Here is a 23,580-nt window from a genome sequence, read left to right as displayed (position 1 = left end):
GTGTGATTACAGCAGTTAGACTACAGAAGCCATGTAATTGTGTTTTCTGCTTTTTATTCTCATAACACTTGCTACACCTGCTAAAAGTAAGGTTTTCTCTGCTTTCTCTCTACAGGTACAGCATGTTTACAGGAGCTAAAACAAAAAATAAACACTTGTTTTATAGTTTTAACCAGATGTCCATTATCAAGAAATTGTTTCAAATTTCTTGCTGGTTTTCTGAGCTCTCAGTTTCACAATGATCAGTGGGTGGAGAGGAGGTTGGTTTGTCTGGGAAATGTGCCTTGGTGGCTTGTACTGCTTGCCTGGGAGAGCCCCAGCACCACCAGAAGAGAGACTGATGGAGGATAAAAGAAGAATCTGAGGGTTGGCTCGGAGGGTGTGGGAGCTGGACTGGGGGAGCTGGTGACAGCGTGGAAGAGAAAACTGAACCAGTGCAGTTTTGATTCCAGGTGCAGTTACCAATCAGTGGAATGTCAGTGGCCTTGAGGTGTTGCTGTCCGTTCTTTCCTACCTCTCATCAAGCCAACACTTTTCACTGTTGGATAATGCTCTCCAGAGCTTGATCATAGAGTTCCTGAGAAACAATGTTTAATTTCAATGGGCAAAATAATACTTGCTCCAGGTGCCAACCTGGGTGACTAGAAGGGAATGTAAGTGGCAATGTCTGCCCTTTAGAGGCAGTAGAGGAATTTGAGAGTAGAGTTTTGGGAATACATCAAGCTTCTTAAATATTGCTTGTGGCTTATAACATTTGGAAAAAAATTCCTACTTAGTTGAGAGACCCTTCCAGTAAGAGAGTAGCACAGCTCTGCCAAACTTCCCTGGCCAGAAACCAGAGCTGAAAAAAGGCAATGCTTTGTAACACAAGCATATCACATCAGTGTTCATTTCTGCAGTGTGTATAATCTGTCTCAGGGTTGGGGTTTTCCCTGGTTTTCTTTCTGTATGTTAGCAAGACATTGTTATGCGGGTTCTGGCAATGGAGCAATGATGTAGAATCACAGAATGGTTTGGGTTGGAAAGCACCTTAAGAACATCCAGTTCCAACCCCCTGCCACAGATAGGGACACTTCCCACTAGACCAGGTTGTTCAAAGCCCTGTCCGGCCTGGATTATTGATGATGGGTGATGTTGATTAGTTTGCCTCAATGGCTCTTACTTTTGGAGCTATTATTTTAAGAGAATCCTTGTTACCTAGTATCTGACAGCCTTCTTACTAACTGGTGTTTGTAGCTTGTCTTGTGATTCTTACTACTGGGGAGCTACTACAAAACCATATGATATTAGAGGCATTTGTGGCCTCTGTCCAGGATTAAAGATTAAACAGCATTATGACTTTATACAATGTCTGCATGAATATAAATAGTTTCAATGTATTCCATGAGTACTTGAGGAATCAAGCATCTGATTTAAATGCTACTACTTTTTCCTGCTTTTTGGCTTTGAGCTTGACCAGGATACAATGTTTCTGCACAATTTTCCTGGTGGTGAGTTTTAAGCTTAGTTGATTCTGTCTCTAAGGTGGAGATTCTCCACTTCCTAAGTTTAAGTATTTAAAATGCAAAAGAAATATGTTTTTAAGGCGTAAAGGTAACTTTTTATTGTACAATGGAATTCAGACCTCTCACTGTTGCATTATTAATGGTGGCGTGGCTTGGAAACTCTTAAATCTGCTTTCTTGCTTGGGATTAGCAGGTTCATTGGACTGTGTCGCTTTCAGTGCTGCAGCCTTTCAGGACTGTGTAACATGTTGATGGAGTTGTAAATATATTTACAAGTCTGTTCTGTTTCTTTTTTCTGCAGCATTCTTTCAAGATGTCTACTGTCCATGAAATTTTAAGCAAGCTCAGCCTTGAAGGAGATGTAAGTAGTATTATCTAAGCAAGAAAAGTTTGGTTTACTTAACTGGCACATCTTGTGTCTTTTGCAAGAGACTCTACCGACAGCTGTACTGAGCTGTACAGTTTACAAGATTCCACACACCTCTTCTACGTAAACTGGCATTAACCAAAAACCTAGTCAGCAGTGATCAGTTTTCAGTCACAAAGCAGCCGTAAACCGTAGGACAATTATTTGAGGTGGCTAGTACATGACAGTTCTTCAAACTGGCCAGCAGCACAAGCAGTGTTCGTGTGCTGGGCCATATGAGAGAGATCACAGGACAGACTGAAAGGCCAGTTCACATCTATGGTCCCTCTTTCTTCCAAAGGAATAAGTGAGTTAAGGATGATAAGAGGAGATGGAAATGTATTTGGGTTTGATGACACCTTTTGAGTTTTCTTCCCTCTTCCTTCCTATCCCCCCTCCCCATTAAAAATGGAGAAATGGAGAACATTACTTAATGGGAATGAAAATGTTTGGCATCTTATTCCTGTAACAGTTGTCACCAAACCAAACTACCTCTTGAAAAAGCTTATTTTCTCAAACTACTTTTCTCAATTTTTGTTTCGAAAACTGTGAAGAATCTTCGTTTTGAAGGTGTATTTTCCACCACATCAGAACTTGCTTCATAGTTTTACTGAAATACCAGAAAGCCACACTCTGATTTCTTATGTTGCAACATTAGATGGTAGGATTCCCAGTGTAGTGTCAGGATATCATATCATGAATTTGTTATTCTGTGATTGTCACTGAAGAGGAAGTGAATCCTATCCCTGCGTTACTTCATCATGTTGCTTATAAACTTGCTATACTTCTAAATTCTATAGCCAGGAACTCCAGATCTGAGGTCAGGACGAGCAAACTTTTTGCCTATTTTTTAACTTGTTGCGAAATAAATTATGCCATATGATGCTTGTGCAAGAGCTGTTGCAAAGAAGTGGCAACTGCACTGTAGGTAAGTGGCAAAGCTGATTTTGTGCTGCAAAAGCAATCAGCTCTTCAGATTTCTTGGCCCCATTTGTTTCAATGGAGAATTACTTTTGGAATAATAATTGAGCAATCTGTTCTCAAGGGCAGAAATTTTTTCTTCCATGGTGCTTGTGAGTAGTTGCAGAAGTCAAATTGGAACACTGCTCCATCGTCGTCAGAAATCCTGCCATCCAATGTAAGAACTAATCAGGGGGCTGGTTTGTTCTGTAGATCCTAAGTTGAAAGCCAGAATCACTGTAGCTATTCTGTACAAAGGATGTGCCCAGTTCCCCTAAGCAATGATTCAGCAAGTTCAGTGATGTTAAATACAGTACTTCAACCACCCATTTACAGAATGGTCGCAGCTGAACCCAAGTCCCATCTCGTGCAATAAGGAATTCTTGTGTTCTGGATCAGTGGTGTAGTGATCGATTTGTTTCAAGATGAAGAAACTGGAAAATGGAAAGTCAGTTGGAAAAGCTCTTGTCTGAAAACATGGTACCGGTCCTGTATGTTTCCTCTGCCACAGGACAAAGGGAAAGCTGGCTCCCAAATTGCAAATATGCTGTGTGTTTTGTCAGAGTACAAGATCATCTTACAGTAAAACACTCTGTCCAGGTCCCTCAGAAAATACATGGAGCTTTGGATGGGTGGAAGGAGAGGTACCCAACTCTGCTTAGCTCACCAGGCGACTTGCTTCAGCTAATCCAGAGTGCTGGTTAATTAGATAATGTGCCACATGATTGTGTATACTAAGGGGCTTTAGTTTAGGAGTCTTCCAGGCGCACAGATTTCTCCTAGGCGACATTGCACATTTCCAGTTACTGTTGCTGTTAGCAATTTGATCTGCTAACAGGAAAGGCTGCGTTTTGTGGTATGGCTGTGGGCCAGATTGGGACCATTTTTCTAGATTGAGCCCATGGTAAGAGACAAAAGAAGGAATGATTCAGTTTATTGGTGCTTTTTTGACTTCTCTCCACAGCATAACACAGACTGTCTCAAGAAGACACAGTGGTTGCTGTTGGAGGAATCTGTTTGGAACAGTGGGACCTCTACAGCACAGAGTCAAACTTAGTCAAAAAACATGGAATTTTTTAGTTAAATTTGTCCTTCTCATAACAATTTGCATGTAAAAAGATCCTTCAGGGATATTAAGATAGCTCAGTCCTGTTTATGAACCTGACTTTGTGTTGGAGTTAAGGACTGAAACAAAAGTTTCCAGGGATCTTTAACAGGAAAGCTTAGTTGTTAGTGCACTTAGGAAACCACTCAGGCAATTTCAGTGTTGGTCACTACGCCCTCCTGCCAGAGGTTAGGTCCCCAAAGAGAACCAGCAGAGTGGGATTTATGAGTATTTCTCAGCTATTTCTGTGAAAATCTGTGGTTTAGTTTAACCTGCCCATGAAAGGTGATACAAGCTAAACTGTTAGCTTACACTGAAGAAGAATTGAATCTCTCTTCTGGGGCCCTCCTGTTTGAAGCTATACTCCTCAGGAGAGGACAATAATAAACAGCTGATAAAATCTGGTAACTTCTAAAATGTTTCAACTGTTTACTAAGTGAATTTACCTGCAAGTCCTCTGACTGTTAGCAGAGGTAATTTGAAATGTAATTTGGTTTTGTTAGCCTTATGCTGCTTAAACTAAATATCTGCAGGCACAGAGTTTCAAAAGGAGGTTGTTAATAACTTCTGATTGCTAGAACTTTAGGCTTAAAAAGAATTTTTCTGGTGTTGAAGTCCATGAGATAGGGCACAGGATTTTTTCTGACTTACTTATTGTTCATTTTCCATCTCCCTCTACTATTTTAAAATTGTAGCCTATAATCCAAAGTAAAGTATTGGCCTCTCATCTAAAATACTTCAGACTTCAACTGTCTTTGAATTAGCTTTGTGTAGTCAATTTCCTTCAGATCTAGCCAGAAAACTCCAGATCTTAGAAGTTTGAGGTTTAGTGAATAAACTTGGAATGTGTTGTTTTTGCTGCAATAATAGATCATATCTATTTGTATATATTCTTTGTTACAAGCATGGCTGTGAGTGTATTTCTGGACAATACACATCAGTAGAACAGAGTTCAGTGGATCCTGGGAGAATTCCCTTTTGATGTAACCCAGTGGTAGTTCTTGAACTTAGAAATGTGGCTAAATACCAGTTAACCAAGAGGCACATGTTTTATTACCTGCAGTGAGGACGGGATTACATGATTTAACTTAGAGGTGGTTCTTCTTCTTCCAGCATTCTCTCCCACCAAGTGCCTATGCCACAGTTAAGGCCTACTCAAATTTTGATGCTGACCGGGATGCTGCAGCCTTGGAAACAGCCATCAAGACCAAAGGTAAGGAACGTGGGCTGTGGCTTTGGTTCTGCTTGTAAGATAGAATGCTGGCTTGGGGAGGGGGGAAATTAAACTAGAAAAGAAAAGGAAAAGGAACTAAGTCTCCTGATCAACATTTCAATATCCTTACTGGAGGACACCTATTTTAGGACATAATGGATTTTTCAGACCTCACAGATGAAATCTTGACCGAGTTAGATTTTGAACTCTGTAAACACATGCTTTAAACATACTTTTATAGTTTGTAGCCAAGAGTTGTTGAGGTTATCACTGAAAATATCTGCTTTCTTCTCTGGACTCATCAGTACTTCAAATTCTACTACTTTTCTGGCACTGAGAATGAAGTGTCAGTTTCTGTGGCAGTGATTTGGGACCAAGCTTTGAATAATGGATTTCTACTGGATTATTGGATTAGGCATGTTTTTCTTCCTTTCAGCTCTCCAGACAGCTGCATAGGGGTGGTTTGAACATTTTTCTCCTGGTTTTTGAACTAAATATGTATCTTGTATTAATTTGGGTCAAAGAAAGTCCTAGAAACAACATCATCTAGTTTCTGAAATGATTTTGTAGTATTTCAGAGGCAGGGCAATGTGAGAGCCCTCTGCTTCTCTGAACCAGGCTCCCAGGTAGGCTTCCATCTCTTTATATCAGTGCCAGGATTCATCACTTCCACTGACTGGTAGGAAACCATGATGGAGCAGGGCAGAGACGCAGCTGCACATTAAAACCTGGAATACTGAAACAATTAGGAGTACATGGACTATGAACTACAACTCTGGAGTAATTCCTTGGTGGTATTCCCAGGGCAGTGATCCTCTGTCCTGCTGTGTAACAAAGAAAGGGTGTGCCACGCTTCCCAGACTTCCTCCAGGCCAGAGAAGCAAGGCGGGGTGTAGTTGGAACTGCAGAGTCTTTTGCCTACATGTCAGGGGAGGGAGAAATCTAAAAGCCAAATGGTTTCTCATCAGAAAGAAATGCAGTCTCCCATCAGTGCCAACAAAGCATATGATTGACTTGCTATGAAATGTAAAATATTGCCCCTCCCTAACTCTTCCTTTTGCATGATTTCTTAATTTAACTGGAGAAATCCCTTGTCTGCTCATCACAGTCGGTTCAGTTCTGATTTTGAATCATCATATGGTTTGCTTTTGTTGTCAAAAATCCTCTTGCAAGAGAGAGGTAAATGTCGTCGTGTTTGGCAGAAGATGCTTTGTGTGTATGTAGAGTTTTATCTAGGCTTAATTTTTTACAGCTCTTATTATAGGGCAAATCCAAACATGTCAAATAGACCTTCAGACTTTCAGGGCAGGTACAAATTTACACATTTGAACACTCAAGTTGTTAATTAATGCAAAAGGAAATTGCAGTATCGTAGGCAGTAAAAAAGCTTTTCCAGTCAGGAAAGTCAAGGTCATGTTAGGTTTTTCCTTTCTTCCAGCAAAGACAAGAGTTTGCTGAGTTTGGTTTTAAGAGACATGGAAACATTTTGTTAGAGATGATTCCCAACTCTCAGAACAAATAATAGGGAAATTTTTTCATGGACCTGCATGTCTGTAAGATTGAGCTTATCTCTGTTTATTAGCTTGTTATCTGGGAGCTCTTTTGGGAAGGTGACTTTAAAAGGGAGAATCTCTTCATGGTTTTAATACTGAATCTTCACCATAAAGACTTTCTCAAAGGAAGTATTCCTGGGGCAAATAGAGAACCAGGGTGTTAGGATCCTTCTTCCAGGTGCCATTTCCTTGGATTTCAGATGCTTCATTACAGGATATTTTGATCTGGAAATACAGAAAATCTGTTAAAATGTGAATTCTCTAAAATACATGCGGGTTTTGAAAAGTTACCATCTAATGATTTTCCAGCTGTTTCTCAGTAATGCGAACTCCCTGAGGCAGAGTCATGAATCTCCATTTTGGTGATTGCGTATGAAATGGGTGAAACTTTCTACTGGCTAAACAACAGCTGTCTGTTTGTTTCAGGGCAAAGATCTGGGCTATAGTGTCTGACTGTTCTGCTCTATGTAATATCTAAATATTCTAATAGTCACATTCTGCAGATTGATTCCTCAGAGGTCAAACATCTTTTATGTACTGTGCGATCTGTGGGAAATACTGTGATGCATATATTGGGACTTAGATCTATTTGCAAAAACTACACTGCACAAATACATTGCCCGTACCTTTGTTGGGCTTTGTGTGGAGTTGAGTTAAATGCAGGGGGGTTATATATATCCAACAGCATAGAAAGGCTGTTCACACAGATGTGCAAAAGTGGCTCTAGATGATACAAAACGGGTTTGTAGTTAGCAGTAGTTCAAACTAGAGCTTGCCTAATGCAAATAACTTGTTGCAGTTCTGGGTTGTTCCTTTTGTAATAAATGTCATTGCTATGCCTGTTTCATTTTTATGCTATTTAGTGTTTCTGTGGTGACTTCATCTAGTGCCTTAGTGTGTCCTTTGTAAATGTTGGCTTTTTGCTGTATAGGACAAGAGGCTGTTTAATTTCTGTATAATGCTCCATTGTGCCCTGTGTATAGATTAGCTCAAGTATAGGAGCCTAAATAGAAGATAACTAGAAGAATACTAAGAGAGCATATGTTAGGTTTCCTTTTAATTCTTTGTAGGAAAGAAGACTGCTGAAGTGTCTCTTTCCATTTCAGAGTTATTCCCTAGCATTGAGACTTTGTGTGTCTCAGATACTTTGTTAAATAATTCTGTTGTCAGACTAGGTTATGAATAGTTCATCACTTGCAACCTAAACTGCAACCTTTTATTGAGGTCTCATGGTATACTATTTTATTCCATGACTGACAGAACTCAAACACAGGTTTGTTGTAGCAAAGTGCTTTGAAATACATTTATAATAAATCATTATATCCAGAAATTGGTAAAACAACGACAGGGTGTAAACCATAATGGAGGTCTCCTGTAAGATTGAATTCATTGTTTATATAGCATATCCAACATGCCCGTACCTTTTAACAGAGTTTTTAATGTTCTGAAGTGGAAGTTCAGAGGAAATCTGCTGGCATGCTGCTAGGGGAGGATCGTGCCTGAAACCCACCATACTGCATCAGCCACATATTCAGAATATTGATAGTATCAGTAAAGAAATATCTCATTGCAACATGGGTTGGATTTGGTGAGATCTCACTGAGCAAAACAGAGCTGAAACTGGTTTTATTTTTTTATTTTATCTGATTTTTTTCCCTTTGACTCCACTGGGATCTGGAATTTATCCAAGGAAAATATGACACTGCAGATCATGAGCTCAGACAGATAGTCATAGGACTGTGTTAGCACCAGATCCACAATGGTGTTGAGGTCTCACAAGGGCTAATCACATACATCTCCCACTAATAATTTAGGGTGAGCTACAATTCCATTTCATACATACATATAGATTATTGACCTCTGGATATTAGGACAGAAATAGCTTCTGGTATTCCGTCTTTGAAAATGAAATGTAAGGGAAGAGACTTCTAGTAGATCAGCTGAATGAATGCATGCCAGCTCTTGCAAAATGAAAGTATGTTAGTTCTGCTTCCACGTCGAAAGTGAAGTGACTGTCCATATCAGATGCTTTGTTCACGACAATGCTGGTGCTGTTGTTTGGGCCCATGGAGATTCAAGTACAGTGTCTTTAAAACAAAACAATTGACAACTCTAACTGATCACTTTGGCCATGTTCATTTCCTCTTCTTTTGCTGACTGAGCCATAGCACTGTGATCTTACCAGAACAACAGATTGCCTGTTTTAGAAGAAGATTTGTTATTAATTGGAGGTGTCTGTGTATGTTAAGATCTACTGTCCCCCAGTACATTTCCATCTGCAAGGAACTTTTCTGTATTAAAAAAAAAAAAAAATTGAGAGCCACAATGTCTAATTTCTCTTTGCCCATTGATAGAAACGCACTGATAAAATCTGCCCAGCCAGAACCAATTTGGAAATGAACTTTTGTTTCATTACCCTGAAACTTCCAGAGATTTTAGGGAACAGCAAAGAAAACTGTATGAGCTGCTGTCCTGCTCCACCCCACCTCAGCAGATGTGAGTCAGCATCCTGTCCATGCAGTGTGATTCCCAAGCGTGAAGTGCAAGCACACGTTTTCCATTAAATGCCAGAGCAGTGAGTTAACTTCACATTTCCATCCACAAACTATATGAATAAGAAACTTGGATGCAGTCATTTGTGGGCTTCTAACTTTTCACGATTGTGATAAAACTTGAAAATGTAATTTACCTTTTTTGAATGCTAAGAACAGTTTAAATTTAGAATTTCTTAAAAAGCTCAAGACATTGGCTTATGCTATGGCTCTGCGACAGCTGAAAGGCCCAATGTCTGTGTGCGTGGCTGTTTCTGGGCTGAGAGAATTTGTTTTCTTTTATAAAATGGGAACACTTTAAAATGTTCAGGAGTAGGTTATGGCCACAATGTGCAATCAGCCTGTTTTCAACCCCAAACTTGTAACTAAGACGTACGATGCCTTTTGACTTCTGCAGGCCAGAAGAATGCAAATGAAGAGCAGTGATTTAGGTCTGCCTCAGCATGAGCTAAGGACATGAGGCTACCAAGTACAGTATTGCATTGTGAAAAATGTGGATAGGGTTTCAAAGAACATATTTCTACAAAGAGCACAGTAACAAGAAAGCTTCTTTAACTCTTTGTCATATGTCTTTATAGGTGTGGATGAGGTCACCATCATCAACATCCTGACAAACCGCAGCAATGAGCAGAGGCAGGATATTGCTTTTGCCTATCAGAGGAGAACCAAAAAGGTAACAAAATATGAAGAAATACCAAGTGTTGCATATTCTTCTTGTGGACAGTTAGATTTTTTTTCAGGGCTTGCATGTTTCACCGTTAACTAGGTGTAAACTGGAGATGAGTATTACTTGGTTTATCTTTTTGCTGAAATTAAGGGTGCATTTACTTTGACCATGCTGCCACAGTTTAGGATTGGTGGGACTTCCATATTTGTTGAGTATGCACAACTGGGACTGAAATCTGACTGAAATACCTACCACTGCCAGAAATCAGGGTGGGTGACATAGCCACAGGATTCCCTGGTGAAATATGTTAAGCAGCAGCAAAAAGCCATTGACATGAAATGCCTGTCTGAAGGAAAAGATGAAAGGGGGATGACTTAGGGGACTGAATTTTTTGTTTGTTTGATAGCTTTCTTGCTGTTAAGACAACTCAGCATAAGGAAGTATTCTGTTTCTCTTCACAGAGCTAGCTGCAGTTAGTTATACTACAAACTCTGCAGATGTGGAACAAAGTGAGTTGAACCATCACTAGGTACTCTCCTGTCAGAAATACCTTGGGTAGTGAGAGAGATGGAGAGAAATCTGTAAAACATGCAGAGTTCTGAATAATGAGTCTTGCTATGTGGAAGGCAAGAGCTGTTCTCTTGACTTTTGAAGTGTTGAGAATCTTACTATAATTGAAGTTATAAAAAGAAAAAAGAGCAAATTTGTGTAGAGCTAGGATTGTGATGAATGTATCTCTTTCAGGTTTTCCAGACCCCAAATGGTAGTCCTCCAGTAGCAGCCCAGAGTGCTCATCTGAACTCAAATGTAAATCTAGAGTTAAATTTGGGAATTTCACCGACTTTTATGCATTGCTGATAGAGGCACACTCAGAAGCACGCACAGGTTGGGCACATGCATGTGTGCACACGTCTGCACCCGGTGGTCACACCCTGCGGGCACTGGGAGAGTGTGCACAGGAGTGGGCCCTGGTAGTGAAATGTATCACTTAAAGCTTTGCTAAAGGTTTTGCATGACCACACAAATGCACAGTCAACAAAATCTGCAACTTTTTTCATGTTTCTCTCTCACCTTTTTCCTTGCTGCAACCCAAGAGCAAACTGGATTTATAGTGTTTATCAAGTGCCAAAGAATAAAACAGTCTGTAGAAACAATGGAATTTGCAGTAGAAACCACCTAGTGAAAAACAAGTGAACAGCAGGAGAGGAGGAAGTGGGATGTGAGAAGACATGTAGGTATATATCTGCATGGTTTGCTTTGGCAGCAGGTTGTGCAGGTTTCTTTGGTGATGTGCTGTGTTGTACAGGGCTGCTCGGTCTGTGTCTTGCAGGATTTCTTAGTGGATCATTACAATTCTAAAAAGTCACAGATCTACCTCTGTTTTCATTGCTTTGAGCTGAGCTGTGTCTAATGGGAACTGTCTTGAGGAAGGCTGTTTGATCTGTGCAGTCGTTCCCGATCACTAGCATTAATGGAGCTACCAGTGAATACTGGGGCTGCAAGAGCTTCTCTCAGCTAATTGGAATTCATGGCATTGTCCTGGAATTTATTAGAGGTATGCGGTGTCTTTGCTGTTTCAGCTGGTGACCGAAGAACCTGTTTTCACACAAATAAATGATGTATCCAAAATTGAGTTATTGTACTAAAATGTTTCTTAGACTAAAAGAGCTAGATGCCCCAAACCCTCATGTATTATCCTAGTCAATCCATGCAGTAGGTGCATACAGTATTAGCATATATTAACTAGTGTCCTGGATTAAATAGGTGACTTGAAAGGGAACTAAGTGCCTTGGCTCTTTATTTCTCTGGCACCAACTTCTCTGAGGTCAGTTTCTGTACACCCTTTTCCCCTGCCCCTCAAGCTCACACATTGTTAGTGTAGAAACCAATTGAAATGTAGCGATTCCCTTCTACAGATTTAACTTCAGTTTAGGGAACACATTCATGGGTGTGAACCCCAGACTTGATCCCAGGGATTTCAACTTTGTAACTACACCACAATGATAATTAGCTTTATTCAAGTTGCATCTGAAACCCATAAAAGAGGACATTGCCTCTGACTTTATTTGCTACAGATCTGCGCGTGTCCTGGGAAGTGAACGTACCTGCCTGTTTCATTCTCTAGGACTGACAGTTAATAGAGACTTCGACTACGCTCTTCTGGTAGTTTCCTTGAAGACAGGGATAATTTTTCTGTGCTTATGGACAATTTTTTCTCTTCAGCTGTTTGGGAACTGGGCCTGTACAGTGGAATAACTGTGCAGTCAATTTTCCAATGTCTCAGCTAATAGAGGGCTGGGATAATAGGAAAAACACAAATGATACAGTGCTACTGGGAAAACTATGGGAGTGTGATGGAGAAACAGTGACCACAGGGAGTCGGACTCGGATCCATCTGTGCTTGTTAGCTCCAACAAAGTGTCAGTGCTTCAGGACTGGAGTGGAGCTGTTCCACTGTGTCTGCACCATGCTTCCCAGCACTTTGTCAGCCACCAGTGGATTTCTTCTTTCTTTCAAAGGATGAGAAAAAATTCCTTTGCCCTAATTTCTTTCTTAGGCTTTCACAAAAGAAAAGCTCTTTGTGTTCTGTTTCCCTGTCAGTTGGGTAAGAAACACTGTTGTAGGCTTGGAGACTTAAAGCACTACAGGCTAAATTCTCTGGAGATCAGAACTGAGCTTTAATTTTTTTCTTCCATCATCCCTCCTTTTTTACAGGAACTTTCTGCAGCGCTCAAGTCTGCTCTGTCGGGTCATTTGGAGGCAGTGATCTTGGGCTTGCTGAAGACACCAGCTCAGTATGATGCCTCTGAATTGAAAGCTTCCATGAAGGTAAATGAGCTTTGAAATTTAAGTATATGTTAATCTGCTGTGTCGAGAATGAATAGGGACTTCATAGCCAAGACCACAGTTTTCAAACATGGCCACTGTTTGGTTTTTCTTAAGTACTATAGCTTAAGTATCCAACTGCAAGGCATCCAAAATGAGACAAATTCTGAAGCTATGTGATTTTTAAACTGTTAATTGCATCCTCTCCTCACGCAAAAAACCAAAATTCATCAGGTCAGGAATAACTGACAGACAGCTCTGGCTGGTTGCTGCTTTGCTGACTGCTCTTAAAAACAATATATACAAGTTCAGAGCACAAAAAGGCCATTAAGAGAGCAGCTGTTAGCTGGAGCCATTAAATCCTCTGCTAGCGTTTTTAGGCTTAAACACTAATTTCCAGTTACTGGGTCATATCACTGATCTTGAAAGAACATCCTGTACCAGACCTGCCTCTGTGTAGAACATGAAGTGGAGGATGGGGCATCAAAAGTAGTCTTTAGAGAAACAGCGCCCTAGTGAGTCACTGTGTTCAGTCTCCTGCAATCACAGGCAAGTGTGAAATAGAGTGTGAGTTTAGAAATGTCCACTCTGCAGGTCACTGAAACATAGGTTTGAGAGGTGCTCATGCCAGGGCATTTGCCTTTCTTGGCAAACTAAAGTTTGGGAATTCGGATTTACAATGATCACTTAAATTCTGAATGTTCTTGATCAGTTTTGGTTTGGGGTTGTTTTTTTTTTTGTTTAGCTTTTGGGGGTTTTTTTTTGTTTTGTTTTGTTTTTTAATAATTAAAAAACAACTATTAAAATATGCCTGAAATCCAGACCACCACAGAAAACCAATGAATTGATTTCTCCAGCCTATGAAAAAGGAGTTAAAAAACCAAATAAGCAATCAAATCCACCCCCCAAAAGAAAGCAAAACAAAGAAACAACCCCCCCAAAAAACTTAAATCCTCAAATCCAAAAAACTAGCCCAGTATGGAGCTGGTAACTCTTCAATTCTGGGCCAAATCCCTTCTTTGCGTAATCAGATGCTGCCCTCTTGTGGTTTAAATAGAGGATATCTGTCATTTACTGTCACTGTTGATTTGGGGTTCTTTTCGTTGTTTTAATGTCTTACATCTGACATGTTCTGTTTGGGATGACCATACATACTTGATACATAGAGCATCATAAGCTATGACATGGGAATCAAAGTTGGGTAAAGGAAAGTTGACATTGAGGAGTTCTGGTAGACATTCTTATGAAATACTTAAAGTATTTGGAAAATCTTTACATTTTGTCAGCCTTCACTCCTTCCCCAGGAACCTGTTTGAGCCCCTCAGTGGAAAGCTTTCCTAATTCCCTTAGCTGTGAGCCATTTTTATGAAGCTGTTTGGGTTTAGTCATGTCATGTGTCCCGTTGCCCCCATTAGAGACACTTTTTCCAAGAGGATGGTTTTTCACATAATTGCCTCCATTTTCCACATGTGAAGGACTGCAGCATGGCAAGTATTCCCAAGATGTTATTCAGCGGACTCCTTTTGGAGTCCCGAGGAAACCATGCCCATATTCATATCTTCATTTTGTAACACCTATATTGCTTTTTAAACAGCAGTAATGCAGCTTAGTTCAAAGTACTGATTCGTCATTGACCTTGATCACAAAAGTGGCTTTGAAATACTTCTCAAATCATTCCGCTTGTTCAAGAAAACATAAAATCTGAATATTTAGTTTATACTGAACGCATTTCTATTTCTTAATATAGCTAGTAGTAATACTGTTTCATCTGTGTTTGTGCGTTGTGAAGTATGTGGAAAATATGGACAATTCAAGAGGGGATATTTATTAGCTAGAAATTCAGAACCTGCTTAAATGTTTGCTGACTTGGAGACAAAGCTATGGCTAATGCTGGTGTCATCCTTGGCTTTCCTTTTATAATAAAGGAGTTGTATGAACCGAGGTGGAAAAGAAAAGCAGGGAAGAGCAAGTCGATTGCTGCCCATTTGAATGCTAATAATTGCATTTGTTTTCTGTCCACTGAGAGCACAGGAAGAAATCACACATGGGCTGTGCTAAGTGCTAAGTAGATCTCATCCAGTTACACTGGTGGGGAGCCCACTGAGTGTTACAGACACAACAAATGCACATTGCCCAGAGAAAATACCTACAGGATTTCAAAGCTATTGGAATAGTATTTGGCAACTAAAAATCCAACTTCCCTCTGGGGTTTCTTGGGTGCGGTTAGCAAAAAATATCCCTGAATGGTTGTGAAACTGTTAGAATGGGAGAAAAGAGATGTCTGTGAAATACTTTTAACCATTCAAATATGCCTGTTCATGCACCTAACCGAATCATGTATGTGTTGCAGGGCCTGGGAACTGATGAAGACGCACTCATTGAAATCATCTGCTCAAGAACAAATCAAGAGCTTAGTGAAATTATCAGAGTCTACAGGGAAAGTAAGTACTTTGAAAGGTTCAATGGACTATGTTCTTTCACTAAGTTACTTGTATAAGTTCCCCTCCATATGAATTTGGTTATTAGAATCACACAACATCTCCTTTGATTCTCTGGCAGTTGGACATAAGATACAATTTTGTACTGATGTCCTGGATATTTGTGTGTTTTATTTAGTTTCATCTTGTTGCTTGGTAGCAAACATTTACTATTCATAAGTTGTGTCTAAAGCATTTTTTTGTAAGCTACATGCATTTTGTGCATAGTGACAGAATTAATGGGTCTAGATTTATGGATTCTAGGATCAATTATCTAATAAGAAGGTGAATTTGAAATCTTCTGAAGCGTGCTTGTAAGTTTATTCAGTAGACCTGCCAGAAAAGATGTGAAATAAAACTTCATGAAAGTATATATTCTGTTCTTCAACTTTTTTAAAGCATGTTATCTGGTTGAAGCTATACTTCTTAGTTGGTTACAAGTAGATATATGAATTTTCATTTAATATTCCTTATATTTTTGTATTGGTCATTCTGGTTGGGTTTACCACCATTCAGCAGTGCAGATGTCCACTGCCTCTTTGTTTCCCTGGGCTTTGGAGCTGAGCTTCACCAGAAATAGACTGAAATGTAGAAAGTTGCTGTTTGCTAATGCTTAGTAATTGTCAAGCAATTGTGGTGAGGTGCTGGCTGAGTCAAAAAGGACAAGCAAAGCCAATGTAGTCTTAATGCCTGGTATTGAAACAAATACATAGCAGCAAAGAGAATGTTGCTGTTGTAAAATAGGTGGTTGTTGAAAAGGAAAATGTGATTTTGTAGCGATACAGAGTATGACTACTTGGAGAGCAATTAAAATGTTCAGACAGCAGACGAGAATCTCACACAGCATTCCTCTGATCTATCATAACAGCTTTTGTCTTTTGCATGAAACTTGTAATTGCAGTTGTCCAGTCATAAACCCAGGAGTTTGACATTTATTTATCAAACAAGCAAACATTCATTGGTATCTAAGAATGATCTAACTTATTGATATTGATGATATTGAGCTTAAAATAATATTCCCTTCCTCTTAATAGTCTCAGGCTTTCCTGTTCTCCTTCAATGGCACGGGAACTTTCATGTCTAGCTGGTAGCAGTGTTGGTTTTGTGCTATGCAAGCATGCTTTTGCATTGTCTTCCACATGTGACTTAGATTGTAGATGGTTATGTGCATAAAATACAGTAATTGGCAGCCGTTGTTCTTGTAAAGGAGTATTTGTAGAACACCATTTATTTTAATTTTTTTTGTTTGTTTTCTAGTGTACAAGACAGAACTGGAAAAGGACATTATATCAGACACATCTGGCGACTTCCGCAAGCTAATGGTTGCCCTGGCCAAGGTAGGTCTGCTGATATTTTTCCACTTTTCCTAATGGTAACCGATCGATGGCTTCCAGTAGAACAATTGGATTTGATTAACTTATAAATTTCCTTGTGTATTCACTGTTTTGGGGGGGAAAAAATATTCAAATGTTGAAGGGCAAAGTATTTTGACAGAAATGCAGCATTCATAGCAGCAGCGTAATGGGATGGAGCATACTGTTACTCATTTAGCAAATTCAGATTCAAAAAATCAAAGAGAAAAGAATGTGTATATAGCAAACTCCTTACTGCCTGTTAAACCTCTTCTAAATACTGCTATCCTTGTTTGAAGGGCAAAAGGTGTGAAGATAACTCTGTCATTGATTATGAACTGATTGACCAGGATGCTAGGGTAAGTGCTGGTAATGACCATTAAATGTCTAAAGTTAATATGTAGCTTTTGGGGACACAGAAAGTAAAAACACTATGGGAGTGAGAAGCATTTATAAAAGTAGTTGTGTGTATTTCAGATTGTCTTGCACAGTAATGTTTGTATGCTATCAAGATATCCACCACTTGCAACCCTGACACCTTCAGTTACCAGTTTTCACAGGCTAGACTCGCTAGTACCTATACAGACGCTCACTGCATAAGCATATTGAGCATGTTGAGAGAGCGAGCGAGCCTTCCTTTAACAAAAGAAACACATACACTGTGAAGACTGGTTGCAACCAAGTAATTGTGTAAGATTGAGAGAGGTATCATTGAACTTAGTGGCTGCAAATGCTTATTTGTTACATCTGTATCTGTCAAGAGCAGTACTGCTGAGGTAAACAGAGTAAAACCTATAGATACAGGTAAATGCAAAGTAATTAGTTTCAGATCAAATCCATAAATCTTATCTACCCAACCATGTGTCCTTTCATGTTTCTCCCACGGACACAGTTCTAGTAGTGCTTGTTTCCAATAAGGAAATTGTATACATTTGTGATGGTTTCTTGTGGAACTCCTGATTTTCGCTATTTGCTTTTCATTCTAACCCCAGGAGCTCTATGATGCTGGTGTGAAAAGAAAGGGAACTGATGTCCCCAAGTGGATCAACATTATGACTGAAAGAAGTGTCCCCCACCTGCAGAAAGGTACTGTTCAAGAGACAGATTATTTTTTTCCCCTATAAGAGAAAGTTATATTTTGTCCCAGATGAGATTGAAATGAGTGTGAGGAGCACGCCTAAAACACAGATCTCATAAGCCTTAATTCATGTCCAAGCTGTTAATTTGTTTTCAAAACAGTTATTTCTGTGGAAGTGTTAGTGTCACAGTTTGAATGTGTGTAGAGCTCTTTTTTACACAGGTGTAACAATACTCAATTATATGTCATGAACACTGAGAACAAAAACGTGACAAATCTAGAAAACATGGTTGTAGGAGACCTTGAGAAGTCCTTTAGCTTCTCCCTCTGGCCTAGGATAGCTTAACTGTATCATGTTAATCTGTCACTGAAGACTCTCAAAAGCAGCTCTGATATTGCTGTAAGAAGCACATGGAAAAGCCATTTGAAGACTTTTCAGGGCCTAAATCACTGTTGTTTCAAAAATACTAGTACAGGATTAAGATGGTGTTACACCAGATTATGGAGGTGTTCAAAGAAAACAAAAAGGCTATAGCATGGGAACTTCACTGTCAGCTGCCAAACTTAGGCTGTACTTCAGATAAAGGTCTCAGAAGGACTTGGACAGATAGTTTTTAATCATGTGTCTCTGCAGTGCTGTCTCTGGGTTTGATTTGGGTGGTTACTTATACCAGTTCTTCGTCTGGTTTTGATTTCACCTGTTTTCTTTCTTGTGATAGTGTTTGAGAGGTACAAGAGCTACAGCCCACATGATATGTTGGAGAGCATCAAGAAGGAGGTTAAGGGAGACTTGGAGAATGCCTTCCTCAATCTTGGTGAGTTACCCTGAAAAAAAGACTAACTTTAGATAGGATCTTTTCAGTGCTTTTGCAGTGTATCATGATAAGGATAGGGCCCAGCTTCCTCTGTGTTGCTGGATGAGAAATAAACTGAGCATGCTGACATTATTGGATCCACTAGTGTATTTTAGGATATTACAGGTATTCAGAAGTTGCATATTTTTGCACTCTGCAAAATACAAATCTTGTTTCCAGATGGAAATAAAAATGCCTGTGCTTCTGATCTGTTGTTAGTTCCACTTTTGTTTGATACAGAGGCTTAATGTTTCCCCAAACAAATTAAAAGGTTGGAACTGTAGCTGGGCACATTAAGTATTCAATACAGACATAGGCTGGAGAGAGAATTTTGTGTGTGTGAGAGAGAGGAGAAGATGGGCAGTGAAGGATGCTAGAGGCTACTATTTCATTAGCTGATTTGGCACTGAATTCTCTGAAATGCGGAGGCAGGGTGTAAGGCTGGTACTGTGGCATGAGATGACTAGGATGTCACCACGTGTTTTAAGAGGAAAATTCCACTTCAGACTGAGGGTGAACTGAGAGCTCTGTAATGCAAATGGAGAATAAACAGAGCTCAGCCTTGAAAGGGAGACTTCTCATGGATTAGCATACAAGGAGTGTTTTCAGAAAAGAGGTTGCTTATAGAAGTGGAAGAATGAATTGTGTGTGTGGAGGAGGGCTAAGCATTCTGAAACGATACTAGCCATGAAGAGAAAGACCTTCTTAGATTGTAAGCATTTGTGGCTCAATCACAAGCTCAGCCAAACAACTTCTAAGTAAAAGCTCATGTAAAAACAATTTATTTATGTTCCCTTTTGGAGAAACTTTTGCTGAAAACCTTATTTTGAGTACTTTATGTCTTTTAAAATGGCTCCAAGATTCTTCTATTCCATGTATGGGCAGGATATTTAACTATTCTTCTCTCTCTCTTTAGTCCAGTGCATTCAGAACAAGCAGCTGTACTTTGCGGACAGACTGTATGATTCCATGAAGGTAGGGAAGACTGTTCTTTCTTTCTATAACTTTTTTCTCTTCCATTGTTTCATTGACTTTTGATTCCTGAGGCACTTTTATTCATATGATGTGACTAGCATGTGAATAAATTAACAATGAGTTGGTTTTGTTCAAAAGCATTCTTTAACAGTTACAAGCTTAGACCATCTATTCATATGCATCTGGTACAGGGAAATGTAGGAAGGGGTCTCATAACAATCTGTATTAGATCATTTGATTATAATGAGCAAAAGTACACATCTTTTGCAGGTAACCAAGAGCTGGTAGCAGAAAAAGCTGTTTATTGAAGTGCCCAAATAAGACACTGTATTTGCCTCAAAACATTTTCTCAAGAAAAGGGTGGAAAGAGAAACGCCTGGTGACAGGCACTGGGCAATACCAGGAAGATATCCTGGTGAACCAGAACTCCTGCTTACAGTCTTAAGTAACTAGATTTGTGACTGGAAGTTGGTCAAACACTGCTGATGAGAAAGGTATGCTCATGCTCCAATTCCTGGTTCAGAATGATGACCTTAGAAGATTTAAGTCATTGCATCTTTTTGCTACATCTCAGCTGACTGTAGTTTGTTACCACTAAGTACAGTGGCCTTTTATGCATTTCAGCTATTACATCTCTAAATGAGTATCTGCTTGTAGGGCAAGGGAACCCGTGACAAGGTTCTGATCAGGATTATGGTCTCCCGCTGCGAGGTTGACATGCTGAAAATTAAGAGTGAATTCAAGAGGAAATATGGAAAATCTCTCTATTATTTCATCCAGGTAAGTTTTTCAGCTTTCATTTTATATCAGTTGTATGGACCTTTGCAGCAGTCTTCATTGGATTCATCGTACCACTAGAACTCATGGGAGGTGTCTTAGAGGCTGTAGTGAGAATATTGTGGTGTTATCCATGCATTATTGAAAAACCCACCTTTAACTTTGCAATCTACAGCTGGTACAACTCCTGGCAGCCACCTGACAGGATATGTAGGCTTTGTGCCTATGTGTTAGGAAGGAAAATTCTGTTTACCTGTCCTACCTTCAGACCAAAAGAAAAGAAAAAACAGAATTGCTCTGCGATTGCTGAATGAAAATAGAGCATCTAAATTGCTGCTCCCTTTCATTTCAATGCCCAAGGAGTAGGCTTTTTAGCTAGAGTGATTTCTGTTCGTTTCTGTAATAGGGCAGGAGCTGTAAGTGCTAAGTTTTATTACCTTGGGGCATAGGTAAAGAGTCTGTGCATCTGTTTAAAAACTAGTCTTCTACCCACCCTCACAACAGCATACGGTACATTAATCCTTGTATATTCAACTTCATCAATTGAGTCCAAATCTTAAGCCAGAATCTTTTCCTTAAGATGTCAATTTTAGATTACAAGCTAATTTTCAAAATAGTGAACTTGATGTGTGATTTGCACAATCATGAGTGAGAAGGAATAGAGTCAAGTCCTTCAGCTTTGTTACTTTTATTCATACTAAAATTTCTCTCCCTTCTTGGCCTTGCATTTGGATGGCAAGAATGATAAACAATTTTAATTCACACATAAATCAAACTCAGTCTAGATAGTCTCCTCCAGGCTGATACGGCTTCCACTGCGAAACTGGTCTGTCCCACAGGCTTAGAATACAATGCATATACTTTCATATTTGGTGACTGTTTCCTCATCTGTATTTTGTACTTTTTCTTCCCTCGCTTTACAGCAAGACACAAAAGGGGATTACCAGAGGGCACTGCTGAACCTTTGTGGTGGAGAGGACTGAAAACTGTGATGGAAGAAGCCCAATTCCAGAGACATGTCTTTTTTTTTGATCTTCATTTTACTGTAATCGTAAAAACAATGACTTGCCTAGCTAACCTTGACTTGCCTTTGTATCTGCACCAACCCCTGCTATAGTACGCTTGCCGATGCTGTGAGCACTTCCCTCAGCAGCAGTGCTCTGCTTGGCTCTGCCAAGGGTCCTAATAGCGTGCAGCCAGAGAAACTAACCTTCCACACATAAACGAGGTTACAAGCGCTTGTGAAAGACTCTGCCTCTCTGTGCAATGTTTCTAATAAAACATAAATAAAACTGGAGTTTTACTTTAAGAATATGGGTCTCTTTCACACATCTACTTTGAAAACCGTGTGAACAATCGACGTGTATTTAGCCTTCACCGTTGATTTTATGTGGTGGTTTTTTCCCTCCCAGTGTTCACTACTTGTGGCTGAAGCCTCAAAGCCCTTCCCCTCTTTAATGATTCAGTTTCTGAGCAGAAGCAAAACCCTTCTCTTCATTTTTTCTCACTAAAACCTGAGCCGCACCTTTCTGTGTGCGAGGGGCGAATAGTTTTGAATCCCTCATAAACATATAAAGCAGCCTCTCTGTAAATGAAGCGCTTCCTTCCCGAGCCCCCACGCTGGCGCCTGCAGCGTCTCTGCGTCAGGCCGAGCCGTACGGTACCGAAGGGCGCTGCTGCTCTCGGTGAGACGGGCGCTTGCCGCCGCCTCTCCGCTGAGGGCCGGGGCGGCGGCCGGGGCTGGCCTCGCTCCCTGGGGCGGGGCGGCGGCCGTGCCCTCCGGAAAGCGCGGGGCGGTGGCGGCGGCTCCAGTCGGCCTGCGCTGAAGTGCTGTGGGGTCGTGCACATCGATACGACGAGCCGCTGTGCCGGTGCCGGCGCTCGCAGTGGCGCTGCAGTCGTGGCGGGCGCTCGGGGCTCCCGTTCCCCCGCGCGGTGACAGGTATTGCAGTCTTCAGTTGTGGCGGCCGTGAAGTGAGCTCACCCGGTAGAAAGCACTTTTGTTGTCTTTCTGTAACGTTATCTCGTACCACCGTACGAAAGTCATAGTCAAATGTGAGGAAAACGTGCAAAGAGCGAAGCTTTCTCCCGAGCCACGGGTGTTGCCCTTGGTCCCTCAGGTGTGAGGGCTGAGGGGAGCAGCCATCTTGGTGCAGGGCGCTCTTCAGCGCTTTGTGCGTTCCGCAGGCTGACGAGCACAGACGAGTTGAATATAATTGTCATATAAACGTTAAATAATTATCATAAGACTAAATAATTGCCTCCTTTCCCATTTTTTGCCTCTTTGGAAATACAGAACTGCAAGTGTCAGGTGTTTCCCCTCAGGCATTACCTGGTTCGTAGCCTTTTTTCAAAGGCTGATTTACTCCTCAGAGGTAATTTTGAGACTTTTTAAATCAACTGTTCAGAAAGGACATGAGGAACACACAGAAGCCTGTTTCATGCTGTTAAAAGGGTGAGAGATCATGTTGAAATACCACTGGCTGTACACCACAAAGAATATTTGGTGTAAAGCCACTGCAGTTGATAAAATATTGGTAACTTAAATGCACAAATGAAACTATTTTTCAGGAGCAGCTCCAATTTAATGCCTGATGGAGCAGTGTCATTCACACCTGTTTACAAAATGCCTCTCTGTCTAGATTTGTACATTTAAAAACTATTGCTGAGGTAGCAAATCACTCTTTGAATCTAATTAGGTAAGTCATCTCTATAAATGTTGCTTGCTCAAATGTGGCCCTATAAAAGAAATCAAACGGCAGGCGTTTTTCCAGTCGGTGGAATGAACAACTAGAATTTGATGGCTAGCATGCTCTGCCTCAGTGCTACAGGGTGTTCGGAATTGCAGGCAGTCTTTCTTGGGAGAAAGGCAGTGTTAAATAAACCGGCATGATTTCAAAGGCCAGGACCATTTTCGCTACCTGTAGGCTAGAAAGCACATTAGTCTCCTGTGAGCTCGAGAGGCTTTCTAGAATGTAATTAAAGTTGTTTGGTAGTGGTGTTGATTATTTCTTAAAACAACTGTTGGCTTACTAATGTTCCAGATAGGAACGAACTTGCAAGCTCTGGTGTTGATCCTGTTTGGTTGCATGCTTGCTAATATGCAAGGTAGGTTACTGTCCGTAGAGATGTATTGCAAAAATCAAGTTTCTGGGACTTTGAAAGTCAGGAGTACCTTGAGGAATGGTGGTTGGAGTGTTGCAGTGTTTTACTAATAAATCCTTACCTGGCAAATTGAACACATGATTAGAAAAAAAAGAAATTCAAACTTTGAGCTGCT

General features: G+C 40.4%; 1 protein-coding gene across 4 annotated transcripts in view; it reads left to right on the top strand.

The window, feature by feature from the left end:
- The window catches only part of ANXA2 (annexin A2), a 38,424-nt gene extending 16,812 nt beyond the window's left edge, over nt 1-21,612 (top strand). For all 4 annotated transcript variants that reach the window (XM_030498279.1, XM_030498280.1, XM_030498278.1 and 1 more), the window contains 12 exons: nt 1,807-1,866; nt 5,090-5,189; nt 9,873-9,967; nt 12,677-12,790; nt 15,138-15,228; nt 16,522-16,601; nt 16,916-16,975; nt 17,609-17,702; nt 18,414-18,509; nt 19,465-19,523; nt 20,181-20,303; nt 21,224-21,612. In XM_030498279.1, the coding sequence (XP_030354139.1) occupies nt 1,819-1,866; nt 5,090-5,189; nt 9,873-9,967; nt 12,677-12,790; nt 15,138-15,228; nt 16,522-16,601; nt 16,916-16,975; nt 17,609-17,702; nt 18,414-18,509; nt 19,465-19,523; nt 20,181-20,303; nt 21,224-21,283 (1,020 nt within the window). In that variant the 5' untranslated portion in view covers nt 1,807-1,818 and the 3' untranslated portion in view covers nt 21,284-21,612. The remainder of the gene's footprint in view (nt 1-1,806; nt 1,867-5,089; nt 5,190-9,872; nt 9,968-12,676; nt 12,791-15,137; nt 15,229-16,521; nt 16,602-16,915; nt 16,976-17,608; nt 17,703-18,413; nt 18,510-19,464; nt 19,524-20,180; nt 20,304-21,223) is intronic.
- Nucleotides 21,613-23,580: the final 1,968 nt, after the last annotated feature.

Source organism: Strigops habroptila, chromosome 9 (genome assembly GCF_004027225.2).
Source record: "Strigops habroptila isolate Jane chromosome 9, bStrHab1.2.pri, whole genome shotgun sequence".
In the NCBI taxonomy this organism is placed as follows: domain Eukaryota; kingdom Metazoa; phylum Chordata; class Aves; order Psittaciformes; family Psittacidae; genus Strigops; species Strigops habroptila.
Note: the sequence above shows the minus strand (reverse complement) of the source record. Positions and strands in the feature narration are given on the sequence as shown.